Source organism: Macrobrachium nipponense, chromosome 12, assembly GCF_015104395.2.
Source record: "Macrobrachium nipponense isolate FS-2020 chromosome 12, ASM1510439v2, whole genome shotgun sequence".
Classification (NCBI taxonomy): Eukaryota; Metazoa; Arthropoda; class Malacostraca; order Decapoda; family Palaemonidae; genus Macrobrachium; species Macrobrachium nipponense.
The window spans coordinates 84,268,444-84,296,148 of record NC_087205.1 but is presented as its reverse complement, the minus strand read 5'-3'; the positions used below and the strand labels follow the sequence as shown (position 1 = coordinate 84,296,148).

The following is a 27,705-nucleotide window of genomic DNA, read 5'->3' as shown; positions in this document are numbered from 1 at the left end:
CCGAATGAATTTTCCTTGTTGGTATTAAAAACCTGGTTGTGAAATGTAAATGAAATGAATAAGGTAAGACCTGTCGATAGGGTCGTCTATATAGAAGATATACAGATAAGAGAAACGGAAGGGATAAGAACCGTAGACTTGATAAATGTGTGACATTTCATGGAGGAAGACCTAAAAAGTGCTAGTAAAAAGAAAGGTTACATAGCTATTTTATTACAATACAAACTATTTTTCAACAAATGATACTGCCAGTACAAAATACTCAAAAGGACCATTTATAAGCAAAGCAATCTTTCCCATAAGAGAATAACTAATCTTCTTTCCCACCGTTATCCCTACATTAAGGTGTCGGTTGCCTGATGCACCATCTCCACTGCCTTCTATCAAAGGCATCATCCTCCACCAAACCTCTTCTCTCCATATCTTCTTTCACTTTATCTCGCCATCTAATTCTATTCCTCCCTCTTGATCTTCTTCCTCTAACAGGTTCCTCCCAAGCCCTCTTCACTCCCTTCTCGTCATCCATCCTCAACATATGCCCATACCATCTCAATCGTGAATCTCTTATCACCTCTGTAATTTTTACTCAGCCTCCCCCTCTTATTTCATCATTTTCCAATCTCTCAAGCAGCGATATTCCCATAATCCACTTCAGCAGTCTCATCTCTGTTCTCTCAAGCTTTACTTCCTCTTTTCTTCAAAGGGCCCATGTTTCTGCTCCATACATTAACACTGGTCTTATCACTGTGTTATATATCTTGATGTTTAGCTTGATTGGCATTTTCTTATCACATACCACTTCAGCTACCTCTCTCCACTTCCCCCATGCAGCTTTTATCCTACTGTCAACTTCAACCTCACATCCTCCCTCTCGGCTTGAAATAGATCCTAAGTATTTAAACTTTTCTGCCTGTTAAGTTAGTTATTCTCTTATAAACCATAAGAGAATAACAAATGCTGCAATATAAAAACACAAATGAAAAACAAGAATGTATGAGTGTATCCTCCAGTAAAAAAATCGCCCCCAAGAATTTAGGTCATGATGGACACTGTGGCTCAGCCAAAGGTAAAGTTTGACGACATGGTTATTATGGTCACCCCCCCCCCCCCCTTGGCATAAGGCAAAATGGGAGCATAAACATCTTAAAAGGACAGAGAGAGAGAGAGAGAGAGAGAGAGAGAGAGAGAGAGAGAGAGAGAGAGAGAGAGAGAGAGAGAGAGAGAGAATGATAAAACTGCATCTCTCAAGTATGGTATACAGTTGTAAAATTGTTCATAAAATTCAATTTATTTTCTAAAACTTCATTCTAAACATAAAAAAATCTGGACAATTCATATGCACAAGTAAACTGATAATTAACTAAGGTGTGAATGAAAAAGGAAAATCAATAAAGTGCTAACACTGAGCATTAAAGAACAAAACAAAAGCAGCGAAAATGGCTTTGTTGAGTATTATTTACTACTTCTAGTTTGGTTCAACAACAAACTTGAATAAAACCTGACCTGAAACATTAGATGGCAAAGTTGTTAAGAGACCAGGTGCAGGTGGTGGTGGTGTCAGCAAACCTTCCAATGAAACTTGGAATTCATCACAATAACAAACAAAACGAACTTCCATGTCCTTGGGAAAATCAAAATAGATGAGTGAATAAACGAATTACTAAATATACTGAACATTTCACTAGAAATGGTAAAGATTATCAAAGTTAATCTTAACTTGGTTATCGCACAGTCTAAAAATATTTAAAATAAGCACAACCTTTCAGAGTAAATGAAGTTTTGAAAGCCGCAGCGAGAAAACCTAAACAACTTCAGAATAACACAGTATTCATTATAAAATCAAAAAGATCTCAACAATGACTTGAGGAAGCATCATAACTAAATAACTCATTTAAACATTGAAGAGAAAAGTCATGTGGAACACTTACTTCACATCCTGGAGTCTGAGGATTTTTGACACATTTCCTGTCACAGGCGATTTTCTCCCCTTCATCGATAGTAAGGTCAAATGGCAAGAAGCTTGACAATGTTCCTCCTGTTTGAGAGAAAAGTTAATGAATGAATGACGTCGTATGGTTTCACAACTCATGATGTGCATACAAATTAATTGGTCAACACATCTAACTGTCTTGATATTCACATTTACTTTTCTTTCCGCGGCACTTACTTCATTCTTGACACTTCATGTCTAAACTCTTAAACGAAAAAAAAAATGGCATAAAAGCATCAATAATCATGATCACTTGATGAAGCAGAATTAGAAACAAATTATTTATACTATGATGAATTTAGATGCAAACAGAATCCAATATTCTATATCATGCAAGCTTATGAAATCCATTGAATACTTACTGGTTTTCTTGCGGCATTCGATTTTATGTGGGTATTTGCACATATCGGGATGCTTTTCACGGACAGAGGTGACCAAGTCTTTTGCCTCTTCGGATGGTTCTCCGCTCACCCACGAGCTCCACTCTCCACATTTGAAAGTAGGCTGTGGGGAGTAAATTCGCCATAAAATAAATCACAACGGCTTTTTCTCTTTCAGTTATAAAACTCAACGAGTTTTCTCAGAGATGAAAAATAAGTAGTATATTGAAAATAGAGCTCTACACTAGAAATAGGGTCAAATTTACCTTAGCACTGATTGAAGGACATCTTTTTCAGAAACAGGTACATAAAACAACAAGTGAATAAACAAATCCACACACCAGAATTTTAGTAAGAAAAATAATTCTGTTGTTACATATTACATAACCAGTACATTCAATTTTTTTGCTTAAAATTAAGTAGCCAGACTTAATCTCAGCTAGTCAAACTTTGTTATTAATATTGCATTGATATGACTGAAAACTTGCCATTCAATACTGAATTAACAATAGTAATCAAAAAGCCCAATACAATAAAATCAAAACTAACAGCAAGAGAATAGAATGAAGTCAAGCAAATCTTACAGTTTCGGTAGCATTCACAGGTTCTGGTGTTGTCGGGGTACAGATGAATGAACACACCAAAATATTATCGCTGCATTGGCATACCTCACAGTCACTCATGCGGAAGACACGGCCAGGCTGCAATTTAAACATAACTCATAACTTAAACATTCAGCATAATATGAACATTTCCCAATATGGAGTACAGGGAATTCTCCAAACATGTAAAATTAGCTCAGAATTTTTTTTTTCAGTATTGCTGTCGTTATTGCAATATGCATGATTCATGAAAAAAGATGACCTCACATTATGTATTTATTTCACATCTGTGGTATTAATATGGCGCTAAAGCCTTCCAAAAAATTGTAGTACTCAATATCTGACAGCAGGCAGTCACATTTTGAAAAGGATTTACAGCTTTCTACCATTCTCACACAAAACAGTACAGGTATCACCAGCAATGTATTGTTAACATCTAATCTCACATATGCCGAATTGGATGCATCAAAATGACCATGTCAAATTAAATCAAACATAATTAAATAACTGCGCTTACTATTCTGAAAGCTTTTGGACACCGAATTTCCTGAATTATAAATCTTTAGGATCTAATGCCTATAACAATAATTATTTGAAATTTATTCATTAATCTCAGTGAATGTAGGTGAAGTGTCCGAGCAAGCTATCAAAGAAGGACAAAGGACAAAATCAATAACGAGGTATAGAATAAGTTAAGTGTTTAACTTCCCTATCAAAAGTAATTTCCAACTGTACTTAGAAGCTACATATATCACTAATAATGGGACATAAACCACACCACATGAAGAATTTTATAAATGAACAATCAAATAGTATAAAAAGATTAAGCTCCTAGAAACTATGACAGTGGTGATTTAAGGAGACTTACTGGAGCAGACATTCCGTTCTCCAGCATGCAGTTACAGTCTTCACGAGGAACGCAAGTTGTGCTGTCCCTCAGATACTGGCCTGGGGGGCACTTGGTACATGCACTTGCATACTGATCATATCGCTGAAGAAGAGAAAAAGTAAGATGTATTAATATGAGGAGCATTAATTACATCTCTCTACCCTCATGAGTCACGCCAAAGATTATTCTGACTCAACTGCGCTTCTTCTTTAAAGCAAATGGTACCATATGCAGAAGTTGACCATTATCATTGGTAGAATGGTGGTTAAGCACCTTAACCCTAATTATAATAAAGACAAAGTACTGTCTTGCTATGAATTTTCTTTTTACGTATACAAGAGAAAGTCCTCAACAATATTGGTAACATCTCTCTCTTCCTGCAGGTTTTTCATCATTTAAGTAATTTGTTCATTTTCCTCATGAAAACATACATATAGAAGTATATTATATACCTATAAATATACACACATATATATGTATATTATCTATATATATATATATATATATATATATATATATATATATATATATATATAATATATATACATACATACTTAATGACACTTCTATTGGCAGTCACAGAATTAATGAACACATTTGGGCAATGTGAAGAACCAATTCAATTCCGAAGCTAATCTGCTAAGAATTTTACTCCCAAGGCATTTTTATGGCAAGGATATCACAATCTAAGAATGCGAAATTAATCCTATTAAATTCATTCAAGAAGAATTGCATTCCCTCAGTTACCTGACATTCCTTATTCTTCATAAGTTTCGTTCGGTGATATCCACAAACATTTTCACAGGGCACTGCATTTTCTATGAGAGTCTTCGTTGGAGGGCAAACTGTGAAATGGATTATAAACAGAAATTAGAGCAACTTTACTTTTTGAAATCTGTTTTTTTTTTTGCAATCAATACCAGAAAACTTGAATAAATTCTCGGGTAGAGTATTTTAATTTGCAAACTCCTAGTTCATAAGATTGCATGTATAGTATTTATACATATATCACATAAGGGGTTCTATTACTCCCTATAAAAAAAATTGCACTTATAACCAATTACTTGTCTGCTGGACACATTTTGTACCCTACATAAATGTACGTATTGATATAAATTTTGCTCCAGTGGTGTGTGCAGGTATGTTTTGTTTCTAAGCTAGTATACATTGATATGATGATTCATTACTCATGAACAAGTGTTATCAGCGGAGTACTGTACTTGAAAAATACACTACTAAAACTATTTTTATGTGATCAGTATTTTTCTGCTTTGGTTCCAAAAATTATAATTTAAAGAAAAAAATGCATAATGATATTACGCCATCCTAATGAAACTCAAACTGATATTGTTCCTTGTGAAAGATGGTTTCTCTTATCAACAAAAGTCGATGGGCAGAATTAAATGAATATGTAACTCAGAAAAGGAAACAGAACAAACCAAATGATAAAAATGAACCTACCTGGGACTACTGGATATGGAGTGGTAATGACTGTTGACCCCCTGATGTCAACGTACGGCGTTGTTGGGCTTATGCCAATGGTAGTTTCCATTGTTGCCTCTGTTAAATAAAATAGGGTCATTGCAATGGCTGCTACAGACAAACAATTTATTCAGTAACTTATGAAAAGGGTATTATGTAATGAAAGTTATTGAACCATACATAAATTAGGCATCAGAGTCATATTGTGACAAGACGTATACCAGATTTTTTTTACACATGGATGATGAAACGCTCATTTCTTATGATTTGCACCATTCTAGGAAACCACTTTTAAAACCCCATTTTTATATATGAAAATGGAGCTATAAAACATCCTGGTTACTTACCACAAGAACACAAAACTCTAATAGCATAATCTTGACACTGTCCATCTCCTGCATACTGCATGAAATTGTCGCACTGGAGTCCCACCTCAGTGTTACACAGAACATCGATGTCCCCAGTACGTTTGTAGTCGGTGCGTTCATAGGAGTACCGGGCGGGCTCCGGGCGACTTCCTTTGCGGCCTCCCTTCCTCCCCCCACCTTTGGCGCTTCCTTTCGAGGATGTAAATGCTTCACTCTTTGTCTCCTTATTTGCCTCGCACTGAATGTCCTTGATGTACATGCTGTCACAGATCTCAAAGCCCATCTCGCGGATCTTGTCAAAGCTCTCGTAGTCTCCACCATCGTCCAGCGGATGGCTCACATTGAACCACTCGGTCCAGTAGTCACCAAAGCAGGTTGGTTTCTGGGTGGTAATGGAAGGAACTGTCGACACATACATGGGTGGTGGTTCTGTAGTTGGAAAAAGAGGATAATTGTTTAAAAACAATGTTTGTTACAGTGATACAGTAATACCCCACACTCACGCGATTCAAGTTGGGCAAATTCACAATAGCGATAACTGTTCATTGGAACCTAACTAATCATCACAATAGTGCTTGCGAATCTTCTAGAAACACCGTAAAACCCTGCAAAAGCGTTTATGCTTATGTTTAATTTATGTAAATTTTTAAGTTTTAAAGCTTTTCTGTATAAAAGCTTGATTAAAAATGTATTATTTTTTATTTTTGTACATGCATAAATATGATACAAAGGTAATTACAGCACCTACAGTTAGTGCATATACTGCGTACTTTTATAAGATGCAATACCCATTCACAAAGTTACTGCACTTTTCAAAGATGATATCCATTCAGAAACTTTAATTTCTGAAGTACGTACTAGTATACTACAATTAATATAAGTTTTCATGCTTGTAAGTGTAAAATCAGTATGGAGATTCTGTGTATGCTATTTATATTTTTGAAAATATATACAAATGTAGTACGTAATTCAACTAGTAAAACATATTAGACATAACAGAGTTGTCGGTCTGTGAAAATAACATTTGCACTTTTTAAAGATGATACTCTCTCTCTCTCATAGTTAGCCCTCAAACTATTACATTTATTTCATTGACTTGTGTACCCGCGTTATGACTGATTAATGAAGTGTACCTAGTGACTCAAAGAAAACTTATTTTACTCTTATGGAAAAAGAAAATGGCATCCCATGAATTAGGGATAACGTTAGTATACGTACGGAAATGGATATGTATGTACGTAGTAGTTAATGTATTTTTATGTCAACCAGTTATTTCTTATTTAAGGGTAACGTATTAAACTAACTTTTAAATCAAATTACAGTATCTTTAATTTCATTCACAAGTTAGCTTAATACAAAGGGAGCGTGATTAGGGTCATATTTAGTGGTCAAACTCTAGAAGCAAGCATTTATTAGCATTTTTAGAGACCGTGCCAAACTTACGCAAAACATCCCCTTACGCAAGAGGATCTGGAACCTAACCTCATGTAAGTTTGGAGTATTACTGTATTACCTACTCCACTACACTTCATTGGTGTAGTATGTTCCATCATCACCTGATTGCATATCAATATATTGTTACAGGGAGTGACTTTTGAAACTTTTTGGGAAACGCTGTGACATACACAAAAAAAATTATCGAATATTAAAATTACAAAACACCACTGACATTCAATAAGGTACATAACATTATATTCAATGAACACTTTTGCAGAACTTCACATCTACATAACATTTTGGATCCTTACTTTTAACACAGTCCTTCCTGATCTTCATAACGTTATACTCAAAATCACAAGTCCTCGTGAGTGGATGGTAATAGGTTCCGGGTCCGCATTCCTTTTCGATATAAGCTTTTTCAAACTCAGAGACGCTCACACACTGTGAAATAAAAGTAGAATGAAAATGCTAGCACAAATAACTAAAATGAAACTATAAGTTTAAGGAGAATCTTGAAAACATCTTAAAATATTCCAATAAAAATGAAACTAGAAACTGAAGGAGAATTTTGAAAACAACTTATAATATTCCAAGTGTAACATTTCAGAAAATATAACGGCCTAGAATGATTAATCACTTTTAGAAATTGCATTTCTCCTTATCAGTCCAAAGGAAGCACCTCCACATGAAACTAAAATAGAAAATATACTGAAGTACCCAATCAAGAGACACTTTTACCATACAGTACACCAATCCGCATGAGCAAAACATGAGAAACCAATTAAAGCTGCTTCAAAATCAAATGAGAAATGCCACAATAACAAACATGGAAATCAAATGAGAAACACTACTAAAAATATTTTGACACTGACAACATAAATAAGCCCTTCAGAGAGTGATAATCTGTTACATGAAATAAAAACTTACTTCGTAGAATTTACGGCAGTCCTCATGCTGTTTATAATGCTCGTCGAATCTGGTGCAGGGCAGGATAGGGGCGGGCGTCGTGGTATAAACAGCCGTTGAAGAGAAGGGAGACATGGTGGAAGTCGTCAGTCCACAGTCGCAGAAGAATCGAACTTCGTAATCAAAGCAATCTGTAGGTGTGGAATGGCACAGAATGTTACTGGAATTAGTTGCGCCACAAGAATTTCAGTTCCTACTGTTCAATACAACTCCAACTGCACAGATTTCTACTACTGGTCACGATAATGTCAATACAAAATGATGACAGCTATGAGTATCATCAGTGCTGTTATCATTGTGTCATAAGAATCATCATCTACTTACGAGAGCCACACCAGCAAAAAATAATATTGCAAAAAAAAAAAAAAAATCACGTCATATTAAATTGTTGATCATGACAAATTCACAATTATATCAAATTTGAACGGTGTTCAATCTGATTGTTTACCCTAAAAATCACAATTCTAATTTTAATGTAAACACTGAGGAGGAACACCATTCAAGTGTTCAAATTTCTCAGTTTACAGTTCGTAACTTTTGCCAGTAACACAATTTATTAATACAATTGTAGATTTTCTCGTACTATAATAACATTATTGTAAAATATAACTAACTTTGGTAAAGAAATAAGAAAATAATCAAGATTATCTTACGCTGTGGAGCCTGTAGTTCGTCATTGCACTGCAAACCATTGTTGATGTTGCAAACAATTCCCACCTGACCAGCGTCTTGGTAGCTCAGACCAAGTCCAACCACTTGGCATTGTATCTCCTTTATGTGCTCCACAGAACAAAACTGATATTGGGGCCACAGTGTGTGCAAATCATCTTTGTCATCCTGAAAGATTAGTGGAAATTTAGAATATATGTGTAACATATATATATATATATATATATATATATATATATATATATATATATATATACATATATATATATATATATATATATATATATATATATATATATATATATATAGATATACATCACCAGTAGATAAACTAACAACTATTAACAACTTTTGATTAGCAGGTATGTTCAACTCTTCATCTCAGAAACTGACTCATACCAATAACCTCTAAGTATGTAACATTAATCTTGATAATATTAGAAACATTTTAATGAACTCTTTATCATATAAAGTTGTGCCTTCAAATTACAATATATGAACCAAGTTTGCTATTCCTGAATTCCATAACAATTCTATCAAATTTAGATTTATTACTAATTCTAACATCTACCCATAACTTCCCTAAATTCACATTTGTAAAAACCTTTACATGAAAATTGATAAAATATCATTACTGGATATCTGAAAATAATTGAAAATTATGGAATCCGTTGATTTGTATAACAAAAATCGTGAAAGTCCTATTAACGTTTGGTTCTGTATTCGATCTAATATATAGACAAGATATTTCGGCAGGTAAAAGGTATCCACATGGGTGCTAATTTTAAATCTAATATAGTTAACTTACGTTTATTTTTATGGGAAAATAAGGTATTAACAACTGCTCATATAGCAAGATATGATATAGTTAGACCTTTAGATAATTTACTGTTTCTAAATAATAGAGGGACACATTATGTGATGTTTATTCCATATATTCTCGAGTTCTCTGAATTACTAAGATTAATAAGATGCCCACATAAACTAGATCCTGTTCCAGACATCGAAATTAATGTTAGTAATGACAAACCTTTAACACAAATATTTGATAAAAGAAGAAATTTAAATTCTTAATCACAATGATTTCCAGCATTTTTATCAAACAGAGCAACTAGTATGACTTTTGGAGTGATCTACTCACGATTTTGTGGACTTATTTAAGTTTGTATGGAAAGATGGGAACGTAATTCAACTGTCAACATTTTATTGACGAAATATTTCAAATGATTTTCTAGTTGGACTACTTAGGAAATTAATAAGCGTATTTGAGTATAAAACATTATGTTCTAAAACATTTTGTTCTCAAAGCTTAACTTAGATAACTTCAACTTTTAGCAAATTTTAATTAATTATTTTGTCACTAGTAACTATTTAGTTTAATTACATATTGGTGCCAATATCAAAAATAGTTAATGAAATCTTACGGGATGTGATACGTGGTGAGGTGGTTGAGTCGGTGCATATATAGTGCGTATTATCATATTATATTAAGATTTTTGTAGAATATTTGTTTACTAATTTGTACAGTGCATTCACTTAATTTCTATATTTATTAATTTTTTGTAAGCGCGGTTGCATATTTAGTTACTACGTATATAATTTACAGATTTAATTGCTTACATTATGCACTAAATATTCTTTACAAGGACGGCCTAACAAAGCCAACGTCCACAGTAACAGAACAGAGAAATAAATTAGCCAAATAGTTGGTTTTACTCTGATGGATATGGCATAGTAGACCTAACATTTTCACTTGCATTAATTGGGGAAAAACAGAAATAGTGAGTGAATGCCGCGGCTTAGAGGAAAGAAAGTTGTCAAGAAAGTTGTGGCGAAGGGAATACAAAAGCAGGCAGCGAATTGGAAAGGTCCAGTTAAAAGAACAATGTAGCCACTCGTTTATGGACCAATTTAAAGTACAAACAGAAATCCCACTTTATCAAGAACTTGCCCAGTCATCAGGTCTTGGAGTGTGTGTGTTCATCCAGTCTGTCCATCCGTGTTTGCATTCTGGCACAACAATTTCCCTGACGAATGGAGTGGTTATCCCTGGAAAAAATTAACAATTGCCAGTATGTATATATATATATATATATATATATATATATATATATATATATATATATATATATATATATATATATATAAATATACACATTTAAAATAAATGATGGGTGTTAAAAACTCGCTGAACTTTACACAAAATGCTTGCAAGAATGGTCTATACCTACAGCTTGGAAAAACTTTATCATTATATTAATTCACAAAAAGAGAGACACAAAAGACCTGAAAAATTGCTGCCCAATAAGTTTACTCTCAGTAATATATAAAATATTTACAAAGATCGTATTAGGCCGAACAGAAAGACAGCTAGACTTTAATCAACCAAGAGAGCAGGCAGGTTTTAGAAGTGGGTACTCAACAACAGACCATATCCATGTAATTAACCAGTTAAAGGAAAAATCAACAGAGTATGACAAACCACTATGCATGGCATTTGTAGACTATGAGAAAGCTTTTGATTCTGTCAAAACTTCAGCAGTAATGAAAGCCCTTCAAAAGCAAGGAATAGATGAATCTTATGTTAGAACACTTGAAGATATCTATACAGGAAGTACAGCAATCCTAAAAGTACATAAAGACTGAGAAATTCCCAATTGAGAAAGGAGTTAAGACAGGGAGACCCCATCTCTCCTAAATTATTCAAAGTGTGCCTGGACGAAATTGTTAAGAAATCAGATTGGGATAATGTGGGAATTAACATTAATGGGGAATACCTTAACAACTTAAGATTTGCAGATGACAGTTCTCCTCAGCAAATCAGGGGAGGAATTACAAAAGATGATAGAAGATCTGAATAGAGAAAGCAGAAATGTAGGGCTAAAAATGAATGTGAGTAAAACTAAGATAATGTTCAATGAAAATGTAGACAACAAATAAGGGTTATGGACAAACCTCAAGAGATTGTTAATGAATATACGTATTTAGGACAGTGTTTCCCCAGGGCATGAGACCGAAATTAAAAGAAGAATAAGCATGGAATGGAGAGCCTTTCGTAAAAAAAAATGAGATTATGAAAAGTAAAATCCCACTTTCTCTAAAAAAAGTATTTAATCAGATGGTCCAACCAGTATTAACTTATGCATCAGAAACTTGGAGCCTTAAAGCCTGAGAACATAAGCTAGTTGCAACTCAAAGACGTATGGAAAGAATAATGATGGAATAACACTAAGAGACAGCAAAAGAGCAACATGGATACGAGAGCAAACTAAATTAGAGGATATTTTAACAAGAAGTAAGAAAAAGAAATGGGCGTGGGCAGGACATATAATGAGAATGTCAGATAATAGATGGACAAAAAGAATAACAGAATGGGTCCCTGGTGATTGCAAACGAAGCAGGGGAAGGAAGAGAAGACGATGGATTGACGAGCTAAGAAAATTTGCGGGTATAGAAGGGCATAGAAAGACCATAAACAGAAGGGAGTGGACTAGAAACGGCTGATGATGATGATGATGATGATGATGATGTGTGTACATACATATGTATATATATACATATATATACATCCATACACACATGCTTTATATATATATATATATATATATATATATATATATAGATTATTTATATATTTATATATCTATAGATATATATATATCCTAATATATCTATATATTATAAAAATTATTTAAATATATATAAATTTTTATAAAATATAATTATGATTAAATTAATGATATATATATTATAAATTATAAAGGATTCTATATTTATACATACATTCTAATTATATTAGAATATTATAAAATTAAATAAATATAAAATAAAATTATAATAATTATAATAATTAAAATATTAATAATATATTATATATATAAATTATATAGATAATATTAGATAATTTCATACTACAGATATAAAGATTAGTAATAATAAATATATATTTAATATATAATAATAATTATAAATTATATATCTATATATCATATATAATATATGTATATATATATTCTATATATATAGATATATTATATATATATATTTATATATATATATAGATATAGATATATATATATATATATATATATATTATAATAATATATTTATAGAATACTATATATATATATAGATGCAGTATCATAATATATATCTTTATATATATATATATAGTAGTGAGCTTATATTATATATACTATATTATATTAATTATAGAATGAAAGGTAGTATATGAGAAAACAAATAAGGCAACTGACAAGTGAGTGAAAACAGGAGTAAACCGAAAATTTCCAGGTAAACCTGAGGTTGTCATTTCGGGTCCAAGAGGTTGTACCTAATAGAAGTCAATGCAGCGAGAATGATAACCGAATGCATGGATCTCAATAGCAGAAAGTGCAAATGGAGACTTCTTTTTCCAAGGAGCATGCAATTCTGTGCTAATGTTGTGTAATCATTGAAGAGTTCTTGAATGGTGTGGATAAAAGATAGGCAGGTTTGAATGACACAGAAATCGAAGGGATTAATTTAAATTCATTTATGGTTTTACGAGTAAATACGTATAGAGGATGTAAAGAGAGCAACAGAGGTGGAAGAACAAAATGGAAGCAGGATTAATGGGACTAAATGTCGGATATTGCAGTAGATGGTGAAAGCTGACCAAGGTGAGAAAAATGTATCGTTAGGCGTTAAAATATTCAAACCGATTGTGTGAAAGGAATAACCTGCTTTGTAAGAGGGTAGTCAGAGCAAAAATTATAGGTGCAAACATTATAAAGTATATATACATATAAAGGTGTATGGTACCTGTTTTATTTACAACAGGATGACATCAGAAAGACTTGTTTTAGGGAAGAGTAGCGATAAAAGAACGTGCGGATTAAGTGTTCATATGAAACAGTTAAGCTAGAAGTATAGGAATAGAGTAATAACGATGTTACAAACTAAGACTGAATAACTGATATATTATTTGGAATGCACTGCATATAAAATTTGAGCTCATGCACTAAGTGAGTTCTTTATCCTAATTATTATTATTATTTATTTCTGTAGAAGAAATCTATTCACATGGAACAAGCACATAGGGGCCATCGATTTAAAATTCAAGCTTTCAAAGAATGTTGGTTTCAACCTCCCAACACAGACCCCACACTGTAGCAGCAACTGATCATGATACGGAGCCAGTGATTTGTCAATGCCCTGGGGGAGATGCGAACCTGTGACTGAGTGGCATGTCACAACAATAACCACTATACCAGTTGACAAGCTGGTATGGTTGTGTTTCCAATGACACTTTTTTTTTTTTTACCAGTTTTGAAAAGTACCTGCTCTAATGACAAGCAGGTTTCAATTTTTCAGTTTCCTATCAGGTGTGCAAATTAATGCATAGTACAGTACTATTCAATAGTGAAACATAATAGGAAGTTCATGACAATTTCAGTTGTAATAAAGATCTAGAATTTAACATAAATGTCAATACAACACATTAAACTAGCAATGATTCCTATTTCCCACGCTTAAATAATTTTTGTAAAAGAAATTATCATGTACATGAACACAGCTAAAATGTAATAATAACGGTTATAATATACATGGATCAAAGGTAAGAAAAACGGAAAAAGACGAAGACATTAACAAGTACTTCATACGGATACAGTATTACACACGCAACACATATAGAAACAACAGAAAATCAACTTACCTTCGAAAGGTAGTGTTGTTTCCTCTGAAAAGAAATTTTACGAACAGATGAATTAATGGAATTGAAACTTTTTTCTCAATTAAATAATGTTATAGCAATAAAAATTTATGCCTACAATCTTATCTAGAGGATCATATGTTATACTGACCATTGATAAGTTTAATTATTTTCTTTAATACTACCTGGAGTCACGTCCATGCCATAGCACAAGGTTAATTTACTTTGACATACAGCTATCAAACTGGAGTGAGGAAAAAAGATGGTGTGTAAAAAGGAGGATCATGGGGAAGACAAAATGCAGAATGACGATTAGTGATTGCGAGAAGAAATAGGACAAGGGAGAAAACTTATCCTTGAAGGAAAGAGACATGTATTTCACATTATTATTATTATTAATGATTATTATTATGATAATTATTATTCAGAAGAGGAACCTACTTATGCTGGAACTGAACTGCAATTTATAATAAATGAAAACTTAAAGAAGCCATATTAGTTGGAAGAGTACTATAGCAATAAGTTGGGATCTTGGTTAAAAGGCCCTCACACCACACTGCCAGGTGTTTTGGAGATCAATACTACCGTAAAAAAATACTCAACCAAGTTCTTGATAGAAGATAGCACAGAATAAATAAAGAATAATAGGCCCCTATCTAATGAAAAATTACAGGTTGTCAGATTATGAGAGTCACACAAGGGAAGAGTTAGTTCAGTTTCACACATTTTATCCATGAAACAAGAGAGAGGAAGAGAATGTCATGAGAATGCTCACCTATTTTATGAACAGGTTGTAAAAGTTTGTGCAAGCATCATAACAAAATTCTAAGGAACAGGAACTATATAGAGATAATGAGTAATATTAATTTCCATACTTGGAAAACCAAGCAGGGTAGCATTTGACCTGTATGCTTTCCATCTCAAACAGCCAAGCATTCTAAGGAGTAATAACATCTATCTTGTCATGCTTAGTGTTGTAAAATTAACTTTGCAGCATAGAAATTCTGTTTCCAGCCTTACAAATATCCGTAGCTAGGTGTAGTAACTTATGAATGATAAACATACATATTACAAACTTACTTGTAATATTACATCCAGTAATTTCAAGTCTGAGAGATATCGCAGAGTGGAAGCTCATTGGAATAACCCTCAGATATCGGGCAAACAGAGGCTTGGGGAATAAATTCGTCACTGGAGTATTACGATCATTGTTGCCACTGAATTGCTAGGAGAAATAAAGGAAATTTTTAATAAGAAAATACCTTCAAATCATGAAAGTTTGTAGAGTAACTCTTTTTTACGTCTGTAAAATGGAAGACATAAAAATAGAAGGTAATAAGATTTTTGTAAACAATGTAAGTCCTATAATTAAAAAAGAATGTACATAACCACTGTCAAGAATGAAACATACTTATGAATATAAAGAAGTTGCAAAAACTCATAAATCAAACCTTGGCATATGAAGAGCCCTCTTCGCTGACAGATTCCCAAGAAGCTCCAGTCTCGGAGACCTGAACCGCAAATCGTTGCACATACTGATCATAGTAAGGATGGCCCTGTGTCACCACTCCTGTCACTTCCTTGACGTCTCCTAAATCCACCTGTTTTTAAGAAATTGTCAATATCGTTGTCGGGACAAGTGGTTTTCTTATAAAGAATATCACACTTCACAGCATATAATATTCTATTCACCAGATTGTTTAGTCTCTGAAAGCGTAAAGCGTGCTAAGGTAATCCTCTTGCTTTACCTGTAACCACTCAGACTGGATCGCTTCAGTATTGAATTCATCTACTTCCTTAGCCGTCCAAGCCCATTTTGAATTCAGACGAGCTGAATATGGCCTGTCGTCTCTTTCCATCATAGAAGATGCTGTGATGCTGTCATTGGGAATCATGTTGTCTTCCATTCCAAGTCCATCTTGGCATTCACACTGACACTTTACCCTAATCTCGTAATCTTCGCAGAATTTCTGACTACCTAAAATAGACAGGGGAAACATGAAAGTAGAAATAATAAGCGTGGCTCAGTGATATTTGAAGAGCACTTGAAATTATATGTTGCATTTGAATACTATAATTTATGAGAATCAAACTACATGAGAAAGCTCTATCGTAATCAAAGCTCCGTAATTAATTGGTAACTGTACGACTACTTTTACTAAACAAAGCTAAGTGCTGTAGGTATCAAGAAACTTAATAGTATGCTTCTGAAGTGTTGAAAATGTAAATATTTTTTTATATTGAAAAACTTACTGATACAAAGCGAGGGGCTGTAAAATACGCAAAACTTGACAAAATTAAGCCCAAAAACTTTAAGAATACTTGAATATCATAATTTAATTTGTTTCTCTATCTATTTAATTGAACCTAAGTACCTATTCTGATTTTTGTGCTACCGTTCTGTAAAATAATGTTACAAACACAAAACTAACTACAGAAAGTCTTCTGGGAACAGGCCCTCAATATAATAAAACTTTCCAAATTCATTTAATTACAGTTGTTTCTACATTTCCTCTTTATGAAAAATACACTTCAATCATAACATTGGTCAAGCAGGCATAAATGGCATTATTATTTTCTTTGGCTGGAGGCTGTCTCTATTCAATTCTAAAAAGATTTCAGTTCATAGGCTACACATAATACAACTTATTTCTAACCCAGTTAAAAGACAAGTTTATTTTGAAGTAATTGAAGTAAGAAGTGTCTCATTATTAGATAAAAGAAACTACGTATATGCAATTATACAACAGAGTTTAATGACCTTATAGTACAATCAGGTATGGAATTGTTTTCATAGTGCCACCAGAGCAATATAAAGCCTTTAAAGCCGAGATATGATAAAACAGGACAGAATAAATGCCTACCACTGTTTCTGCACAGGGCACCATTTCTGTCACAGGTTACCACAGAGTCTGGTTCACCACTTCTGACAGAACGGCACTCTACCTCGCTGATGTAATGGTCGGGACACAAAGAGTCAATCTGTCGCATCATAGACATAAAAATGATATTAATCATCTCATCAGTAACTATTAAATCATGCTCAAAGAATGGTAGAGCCAACAATTAATGTACGTGGACCAAATGAAATATAAATAAAGAAAGAAAAGGGAGTTGGGTCATGACAATAAAACAGAGAAAACTAATGGTATATCTTACTTTTCGAATGTCAGATAACAATTCAAATTCTCCATCGCTGTCTGGGAAATGTTGATTATACCAGCGGCTCCAGCCCTCCCCTTCACACGTCATGGGCAGCGATACAGTTATAAATGGTCTAAAATACAAGAAACATAATAATATGAAAACAGAGAAACAGACACCTTGCATTTACAATCAGCAATGACACACTGCTTCCCTAAATCCACAAAAAAGGCAGTATTTTAAGATGCATGGAAAACTAAAATTTAGGGACACAGTACAAGTGCTGGGACCCTAAGTCTCATTCAGTCATATAGAATAAAATAATGAGGTAATGACAATATATTGGAAGAGCACTTTAAAAGCCAGCCCTTGGTTGTACTCACAGCTTTGATTTATCATTCATACTCCTTTCATATGGAATTTGAGTCTTGTAGTAAACAGTGGTCATATAAAACTAAAATTATTATTAAATCTCAACAAAAGTACCAAAGTTGCATATTATAAACAGCAAGAGATTAAAAAGAGGTTAAAAATACATTGTTAGTTTTCATGATTTTACTTACACTGCTGGAGTAGATATTACTGGTGGGGGAGCAGGGGTTACTGGTGTGGTACCAGTTGTAGTTTCGACAGTGGGAATGCCTTTAGAGAAAACAAATATGAAAGTTGATTACAATCCAAAAGTAAAAGTGGTATATGCCCAATAATAATAATAATAATACTAATAATAATATAATAATAATAATAATAATAATAATAATGTGAAACAATGTTCTCATACAATACAATCTTACTTCCTTGATATAGATTTTTTTCACAGATAACCAAATGACATTAAAACAAGTCCGACTGAACATACTGCAATCACAGAGGAACGAAACCTCATAGTTCCAACAGGCTTCATCCACATCTGCATCATTTCTACCCTGACACAGCAGCCCATTTTCAAGGTTACATTTCACTCCAGACTGCTCAGTGTGAGGCCTGTGGGTTCCCACGCTGCGACACTTGATGTCAACAATCTGGCCTTGTTCGCACCAGCCTCGACCCGCCATACTCTGTGGAAAGATATGTCCTTCCCTTTAATTTCAATGTTCTCAAAGGGTTCTTTTTACTTTACAATATTTTAATATTTTTAGAGTGAGCTATGATAATACGTAAAGGAGTACTAGAAAATACACATTCTTCTTGATTTACTGTACGTAAATAGTTTGTTGCTTGAAAACCAATTAAATATGGTTGAAGGGAATGATGACGCGATATCAAGTATTCTCAACAAACCATAAATAAAAATAGAGAGTTATCAGCATACAACTGGCCTATTTTACAGATACTACTCGATTTGTCATCTATATAAGTTAATGAATGAAACGGATTGGTAAATGAATTTATGTAAACACATAGGCACATTAAAAATCTAAAACATACATACTTATAAATATATATATATATATATATATATATATATATATATATATAGATATACGTATATGCATACGTATATGTACATTTGGTTTGCATTTGGACAGTCTGTTGTAAGATCTCAACTTGACCCCACCAGCTGACCCAGCTGTGAATGGGTATATACTAAGCTGAGTCAAAGGAAGAGTCTGGGGCTGGTAATCTTATCCCTAGAGCTGCTGAGGAAAAGAAGCCTAAGTTTCTGGTGGAAAAAGGCGTCGGGTATCAAAAATAATTAAGTACGCTATATAATGCTGCATGAGAAAAACTAACCTGTAAGTTAATTCATGAAATTCCAAAGCAAGATAACAAGTTAGCATGCAAATGAAAACTTTATGAATTTCTTTCTTTCATCATCACCTCTAATTTCCAGCAGCACAAAAGGTCTCTGTGACATTCTGCCACTCATGTCTGTCCGGTGAATTTATTTTTTCATGTCTTCATTCCTCTCTACCTCCACTTTCGTATTTATCATCCAGTAATTGAGTCTCTGAACTTTTCTTGTGCTCACAGAAGCCCAACTGGCACTATCGCAGGATGGTGGGAAGAACATGCCCAAGCCAACTTCATCTTCCCTTCATTATTATCTCATCTACATACATATGGAATTTCCCATTTCCCTTACGGTGCCTATTCCACCTCTATCCTATTATCTGACTTCTAATTCTTCTTAAAGCTTTCACTCAAATTGCCAATTTTTTTTCAAACATAGTTTCGTTTTCATATCTTGATTCTTTACTACACGAATGAAAAATGATACCTCACCTTTTCTATCTTTTCTGGCACAGTTTCCGAGTCCGAGTTCTGTCTGTAGATGACTGGCTTGTCGTTGCTAACCCACTCACTCCATCCATCATTACAAGCCATGTGGAAAGCTGCTGGGGTAGTTGCCAGAGTGGCAGGAGTCGAGACTCGAGGAGTGGTTTCCAAGAAGGGAGTCGTCTCACAGGGCGTTCCACGACATATCTCCTTCTTTCTCGAGCACGTGCTACGAAAGAACGATAATGAATAAAGGGGAAACTACGCTATGAAGCAAAAGGCACCACACTACTTCTAGATCTTTCGAGGAATCAAATCACATGAATAGCTAATGTTATAAAGAGAGGAAAACCTCAAATAAAAAATGGAATAAATAGTGAAAGATGGACAATTATGTAATAATCTGACAAAATTTGTAGTGTTCATGAGTAATAACATATTAATATAATACATCATGACTATTGCAGCTTGAAAACTAATACAAGATCGTTTTATGACAAGAGTGTCAGCCATATTTGCTATACATGCATGTGATCTAGATATCTTTGCCAAGAAGATATCAAATGCACCCATTTCTCTAAATTTGAGCCATCTTAGGACTTTAGGACAACTCGAAATTAATTCCCAACAAAAAAGTCAAATTTACCAAACATTTGTTATACAAATTCACGAGTAACTCAAGTCACGAAATTTACCAGGTATGACAATCATCTTGAGAAATGATGTCGCCTTCCATGTAAACCTTCCCGTCGATTTCTTTGCACCGTCTCTCGCAGTCAACCACAGGGACGCACTCCATGTCTGTCGAACTCTTGTGAACATACCCCGGCGGACATATATCCTTGGCGCAACCTGATTGCATCGAATGATAACTATTTATGTGGGAAATCTCCTAAATATATAAAACATGAATAAATCATATGCTGGTTTTTTCCCATGCTAATAATAATAATAATAATAATAATAATAATAAATGCAGCTCCCCATGACGTCAACCGAGTGCTGAGACGATCATCAAGGCTACGTCAGAGAAACCATCAACTCCAGCAACTGTCTTGAGGCAGAGAGTAAACAGCCAATAGCAGACAGTCCTCAGCGTGTACCCAATCAATGGTAATAATAACACTGGGAAAAAGGTTCCTTCAGCTGACAATACTACAGCTCCACATAGTTAATACGATGCATAAAAGAGAAAACAGCATTAGCATAATTTCATATTCCCGGTGAAGCAAATATAGACATGAAAGGGCAGAATAACCGAGAGGGAACAGTTTCACTAAGGTAAGCACTGTACAGAATTAATGAGCAATGAACCTAGCAAATGACTACGAAGGGGATTAATTTATTTCAGAACTTCAACATTATTTATAGAAGGCGACTACACTGTGCTACAGTATTTTCTAATGAAAAATTCAGGTGAAAATTAAGATTGCTCCTAAGAATGCCCGTTACTGAACTCCGCATCTAAATGAAAAATCATCTAAATGAATCGAGAACTTAAAGCATAATAACTCTATATGTCAAATCACCCATTTGAAATAGTGTTACACAAAGCTAATTTTAGAGTATGAACTTCTGTTGCTTTTGCATTTTTTTTTATTCAAAGCAAGTTTAAGGATATAAACTACAGCCAATATTTCATTGTTCTGCATTATAGGTGATATGATGATTGTAGACATACAGTGCTTCCGGATCCAACCAATTTTAACCTCTATTGAAATTAAAATGATCATTGAACACTTTTGAAATTTGAAGCCGCAGAGGAAACAGCGAAAAGTGTGATCTATTTGTCAAATTTTCAAGGTCTCGTCTCAGTTCCTCAATAAAAGGAGGCCTACTCTGATTACGTATTTGTACAAAATTAATATTGCTGACATAATAGACAGAAGGCCTGGTCTTATAATGATACCCAACAAAATAATTTCAATTTCAATACATGCACATGTTTAAGCTTTATTTTAGTCCTATATACCTACTGTATTAATCTATCTAAAGAATTTCAATATTTAATCGCACTGTATGAATCTCAAATAAAAATTTGCTTCAATAACCAGTATTACATAAATTCAAAACATATCCAACTAGAGAAGTTCTCTTCCCTTTTCCCCAAATATTTCCAGTATGTCATGAAACATACCGCCAATTTTATTTTTAAAAAATAGGATAGCAGGGAGCAATTTTCTTCCTTCGAGGCTAACATGAAATCCTCCCATGCCAAATCAGGAAGAAACACATAAACTATAATGCAAAACTGAACGTGCGAGGTTTTTGAAAATACAGTCAACAATTTTTTTCAACTTTCATATCACATTACGAGAGGAACGTAAAATACAGTTAAGTGAAGAATTATTCAACTCTGTAATTCATTTCACACCACACAACTGGTTACCATTTCTGATGATTCCAAAAGAATTTTTATTGTTCTGAACATTTACAGTAGGTTTTTAATGATGTTCCCGTTTTTCACCTCAAAGAACTTGCAACAAAATAACAAATACACGACCTGCAAATCTGGAGGCCTTCACAAAATACAGGCAATTTGTTTTTTCATTGGCAAGTCCTCAGGGAAGAGCGTCCCCTTGAAATGTTTCCTTTAACTTACTCAGAGATCCAGATATGAATATACATACAGATATACTGCCCCTGCACGTTTGCTTATTATGTCTGCATGTGCACGTCTGATTATGTAACCACAAACAAACTCAGCACTACAAGAACGCGAAGAAATCGTTTGGCTTACCTTCAACACAGGCATCTTGCGTGCACATGGGAGATGAAGGGTCAAGGAAAGTGTCACAGGTCTCGTGAGGACACGAGGGAATACAGGGCTCGTAATGTTCACAACTCTCGTCGCACTGCATGGCTAGAAGGAGAATACAATATTTGATTTCTATTCTAGAAGAAGAATAAAATATTGAAATCTATTCAAGAAGAGGGATAAAATATTGAAATCTATTCAAGAAGAGGGCTAAAATATTTAAATCTGTTCTAGAAGAAGAACAAGTATTAAAATCTATTCCAGAAAAAGAATAAAATATTGAAATCTATTTTAGAAGAAGAATAAAATATTTAAATCTATTCTAGAAGAAGAATAAAATATTTAAATTTATTCCAGAAGAAGAATAAAATATTTAAATCTATTCTAGAAGAAGAATAAAATATATAAATCTATTCTAGAAGACGAATAAAATATTTAAATCTATTCTAGAAGAATAAAATATTTAAATCTATTATAGAAGAAGAAAATATTTAAATCTATTCTAGAAGGAGAATAAAATATTTGATTTCTATTCCAGAAGAAGAATAAAATATTTAAATCTATTCTAGAACAAGAATAAAATATTGAAATCTATTCAAGAAGAAGAATAAAATATTTAAACCTATTCTAGAAGAAGAATAAAATATTTAAACCTATTCTAGAAGAAGAATAAAATATTGAGAAGAATAAAATATAAACATTCTAGAAGAAGGAACTAAAAATATTTAAAATATATCTAGAAAAGGAATAAATAAAATTTTAAATCTATTCCAAGAAGAAGAATAAAATATTTAAACCGATTCTAGAAGAATAAAATAAAATTTAAATCTATTCCAGAAGAAGAATAAAATAATTAAATCTAATTCAAGAAAGAAGAAATAGAAACATTTTATTGAAATCTATTCTAGAAGAAGAATAAAATATTTAAATCAATTCCAGAAGAAGAATAAAATATTTAAACATTCTATCTTAAAAGAAGAAAAAAATAAAATTTAAATCTATTCTAGAAGAAGAATAAAATATTTGAAATCTATTAAAAGAAGAAAGAATAAAATGTAAAATTTAAATCTATTTTAGAAGAAGAATAAAATATTTAAATCTATTCCAGAAGAAGAATAAAATATTTAAATCTATTCCAGAAGAAGAATAAAGTATTTAAATCTATTCTAGAAGAAGAATAAAATATTGAAATCTGTTCTAGAAGAAAAATAAAACATTTAAATCTATTCTAGAAAAAGTGGCAATTTCCTTATGAGAAAAGCATTGTGGTGGTAATGAATCTAATATCAACGAATGCGGTTATTTCATAGAGAAGTAATATTAAGAGTAAAAGCTGATCCAAATAATAAAAAATAAATGTTCCTATGCTAATAGTCTTACGTCAGAATAGTACTTGGGAAAAGTTGATCGTATGGTGAAATATATTGAACCAACATTTCACTCTCCAATATCCATATGGTATAGTTTCCTTCGAAAGGCACAATAAAGAGTACAAAATAAGAGTCGACTTACGACAAATACTTGGAGTTCGCCACTTGATGTAAACACCGTGGATATTACATTCGTGTCCATAGGCTGCGATGGCTGTACACAGACATCCGCAGTCACCACCTGTGTTGCAACCGCAAGCATCAAACTCACACCTGTACAAAACACATGAACATTTTATCATAACCAAGTTAACAAATAATTTCCGCAGTCGTCTCAATCAAACAGTTTTTAAAGAAACTTATCGTTGGTTGTCAAAGAACATTCTGACTTATTTGCTAAGTTTTATAACCTAATGTCAAGATGAAAGATATTCTCAATCAATGGCATATTATGGGACAGTGCATTTCAGAGAATAATTTATATGCAATTTTCCAAAAAAAAAAAAAATTATCCTTTGTAATTAAAAGTATTACACCACGAGGGCATGACTTAGAAACCGGTAACAATGCACATTTTCGAGAACTAGAAATCCCGTCACGGATTAAATGAGATCATGCAATGACTTTTATCTACCATATTTCATAACGTGGCAGTTTACATGGTCAAACGGATTTTTAAAAATGTCAATACTAAAGACAGTAAAGGGAAGCTTTTACAGGAGTAATTCTCCTAAATGACGTCATATTTTCTCAAAGCGTGTCTTTAAACACAATGCCTTTCCCATTTACACTTGATATCAACAGGCAAGACCCCGAAGGCTCTTGAAGTAGCACAACTGATTCCTCAGGGTGAATTCATATAACATTCAAAGTGACGCTTAGGTACTACCGACTTACCTCTCAACGTACTGTTCGACGGGAACTTCTGAATGGCAGGGAGCGAATACCTCAGATTTCAAAATCGCGCATCTTTCTGAGGCCCACACCTTCCTGTGGGGATGAAGGCTGCACGTGTCCTGGTAAAGAAAAACAATTGATAACAAATATTTTGAAGAAGAAGAAGAAAGGTATGACATCATTTCAGAGTAGATATAATTTCTAAAACTACATAAAGAAACCTATAGTACATTTAAATAGGTGCTTTAAAAGGGTACTATATATGGTCCGTTTTCAGAGGAGAAAATGCGATGCTTCAGACGTAAATTTTAGACAATGTGGGTGGTCCGACGGGCACCATTCGTCATGGAGGGTAAGGGGAATTAACAGTTTAACACCTTAATCAAGGAAAGGACAACAGGTTAAGCGAACAAAATTAGAGATTGACAATGGAATATTTAAGGCCTAAAGGAACTTGAAGTGGTTAACCGCCCTCTTAACAGGAGGACACTGACCGTATAGTCCACAAAATGTAAGAAAATCACAAAAGGAAAAAGTATTGGAATAACCTTGAATTAACCACTAGATATATAATGAGCAACATAATACAGGAAAATTCCCCCTAAATCATGGAGTTTTTTTTTTCTTTTACATAAGGCCAAAGGCACTTTCATTTTTGCTACTGTGAGGTGCCGGGTTTACGGCTAATGGCAACCACGCCATTGTTGGTTCTGTGGGATACCTGTTACTAAGACACTGTCGTTATGAATAGCAAGAACATTACCTAACAATAAGAGGAGTAGTGACTGGCGTTACATATGAGCATTATTCAGTGGAAGGAAAAGTGAAAATATTTAAGAGGGTAGTGTGAACTGGAGAGGACGAGCTGGATATACCTTCATAAATGCAAATAAAACGAGCGACTTTCAAACGGACATCAGAGCAGTATATAAAAAGACGTTGGACGAAGAATGTGCTGGGATTACATGTACAGATGAGGCAAGAGCTGATGAAGGGTTTGAAAGGTTCAAGAATGAGGTCCTTGAGGTATTCCGTATGGGTGCTTAGGTACGTAGGGAGGAAGGATAAAATGGTTAAGTGGACGGAGGGATAGTTAAGTGGGGAGGGGTCAGTGAAGCGAAAATGCAGATTGTTTGAAGTTCTGCTGCACTGCAGAAGGGAGGAAGATGTCAATGCTGACACCATAAAGAACTTGAGAGTTAAGAATACAACAAGAACCCTTGGAAGAGAAATGTTTTATTCTGGAGAGACGTAAATATCGTGGAAATATTGAATGAGTAAACAAAGTTAAGGATAATATAATGAAAATACAGAAAAGCTGTTTGGCGAGAGAGCAATTTTATATTAATGGAGTGGTTATCTTGAAGGGTAGTTCAATGCGAACGCTAGAAGATTAGCAAATGCATAGCAAAAGTAGATGTAAGAGTTGACTGTGTTAACGTGAATCTGAAAAGTTACGGAAGTAATCACAGACCACATGTGCCGAAGTAAAACGCCTGAAGTATGGAAATGTACTTGGAGCTGGCGCCCTCTCAATTCTAAGTCACCCTTTTTAATGGTATACTCTCCTCTGCTAATTTTTTCTAATCATTAAATACGATATTTTCAGCTTCCTGTAATAAATAACGTACACGTTCTGTGTATTATTTTATTTTCCACATAACAGCATTCAGCTGTTTGGAAGCCAGCAAGTAAAAGGGTTTTTTATTTGTTGCATTAAATACCATCTACATTATGAATAATAATAATCATCATCATCATCATCATCATCATCATCATCTAATAATAATAATAATAATAATATAATAATAAAGTTAAAAAGTACTCTATGGTGGCGACTGAAACTGAGTGAGAGACAAGTGTTTGTAGAAAATGAAGGTGATGGAAATAATTATCCAGCGAATAAATGAAAAAGAGGAGGAGGAGAATGAAAGAATAGTATGGGTATAATAAGATTTGATCACCAGATTTTTTCCTTATCGAAAGCTTAGAACGGATCATCACTACCATCATTACTATCATCAACGTTATCATCATTATTATTACTGACCAAGCTGCAACCCTCTAAACAAAAAGAGCGTGTTACCAGGCTAGGGGCTTCACTAGTACGGGAAAAGGTATACACAAGTAAGTACTAAAAAATATAAACGAAATAAAGGAAATGAGATAATAAAAAATGTAAAACAAGAATAATTTAAGCCTGCTTGATAAAAACGTATTTGCACCTTGTTTGTTTGTAGGGTGTTTTTACGTTGCATGGAACCAGTGGTTATTCAGCAACGGGACCAACGGCTTTACGTGACTTCCGAACCACGTCGAGAGTGAACTTCTATCACCAGAAATATACATCTGTCACTCCTCAATGGAATGGCCGAGAATCGAAACCGCGACCACCGAGGTGAGAAGCAAACACCAAACCAACCACGCCACTGAGGCGCTTGTATTTGCACCTTGTTATAACTTAGGAGTTAGTACCAGCGATTCCTGCAGACTGGGGAGACTCTTCCACGATTTGATTAAAGCTGCTAGAAAACGTATAGAAAACTCGGTTATCACATCTAGCATAACTGCTAGAATTAAAAGCATGTCTAGTCTTATAGTCTTATGCAGTCGATCGATTAGTCTTGTTATAAGGCACTTCCAATAAGCTATGGAAGATTATGGAAGATCGGATGTTGGCGACTCGAACGTTTACCTATGAATGTGCTATAGATCGGGAGGCAGGGGCAAAAAAGGTAGTGTATACCTCCTCATACTTATCACACCCAAGATTATCCACAGGAACGGAAGAAGATTTATATATATTTATATAGTTGATGAGTATGATTTTAAGAA

At 33.8% G+C, this 27,705-nt stretch overlaps 1 protein-coding gene across 1 annotated transcript in view; it reads right to left on the bottom strand.

The window, feature by feature from the left end:
• The window catches only part of LOC135224863 (uncharacterized), a 275,908-nt gene that overhangs the window by 131,470 nt on the left and 116,733 nt on the right, over nucleotides 1-27,705 (bottom strand). The window contains 25 exon segments of the mRNA XM_064264188.1: nucleotides 1,504-1,621; nucleotides 1,929-2,035; nucleotides 2,353-2,494; nucleotides 2,955-3,071; nucleotides 3,841-3,963; nucleotides 4,609-4,706; nucleotides 5,323-5,421; nucleotides 5,691-6,140; nucleotides 7,460-7,592; nucleotides 8,079-8,248; nucleotides 8,771-8,954; nucleotides 10,738-10,835; nucleotides 14,485-14,508; nucleotides 15,562-15,706; nucleotides 15,933-16,082; nucleotides 16,230-16,459; nucleotides 17,346-17,463; nucleotides 17,641-17,758; nucleotides 18,189-18,267; nucleotides 18,485-18,683; nucleotides 19,852-20,074; nucleotides 20,541-20,697; nucleotides 22,586-22,708; nucleotides 24,116-24,246; nucleotides 24,871-24,989. Coding sequence (XP_064120258.1) covers nucleotides 1,504-1,621; nucleotides 1,929-2,035; nucleotides 2,353-2,494; nucleotides 2,955-3,071; nucleotides 3,841-3,963; nucleotides 4,609-4,706; nucleotides 5,323-5,421; nucleotides 5,691-6,140; nucleotides 7,460-7,592; nucleotides 8,079-8,248; nucleotides 8,771-8,954; nucleotides 10,738-10,835; nucleotides 14,485-14,508; nucleotides 15,562-15,706; nucleotides 15,933-16,082; nucleotides 16,230-16,459; nucleotides 17,346-17,463; nucleotides 17,641-17,758; nucleotides 18,189-18,267; nucleotides 18,485-18,683; nucleotides 19,852-20,074; nucleotides 20,541-20,697; nucleotides 22,586-22,708; nucleotides 24,116-24,246; nucleotides 24,871-24,989 — 3,655 coding nt within the window.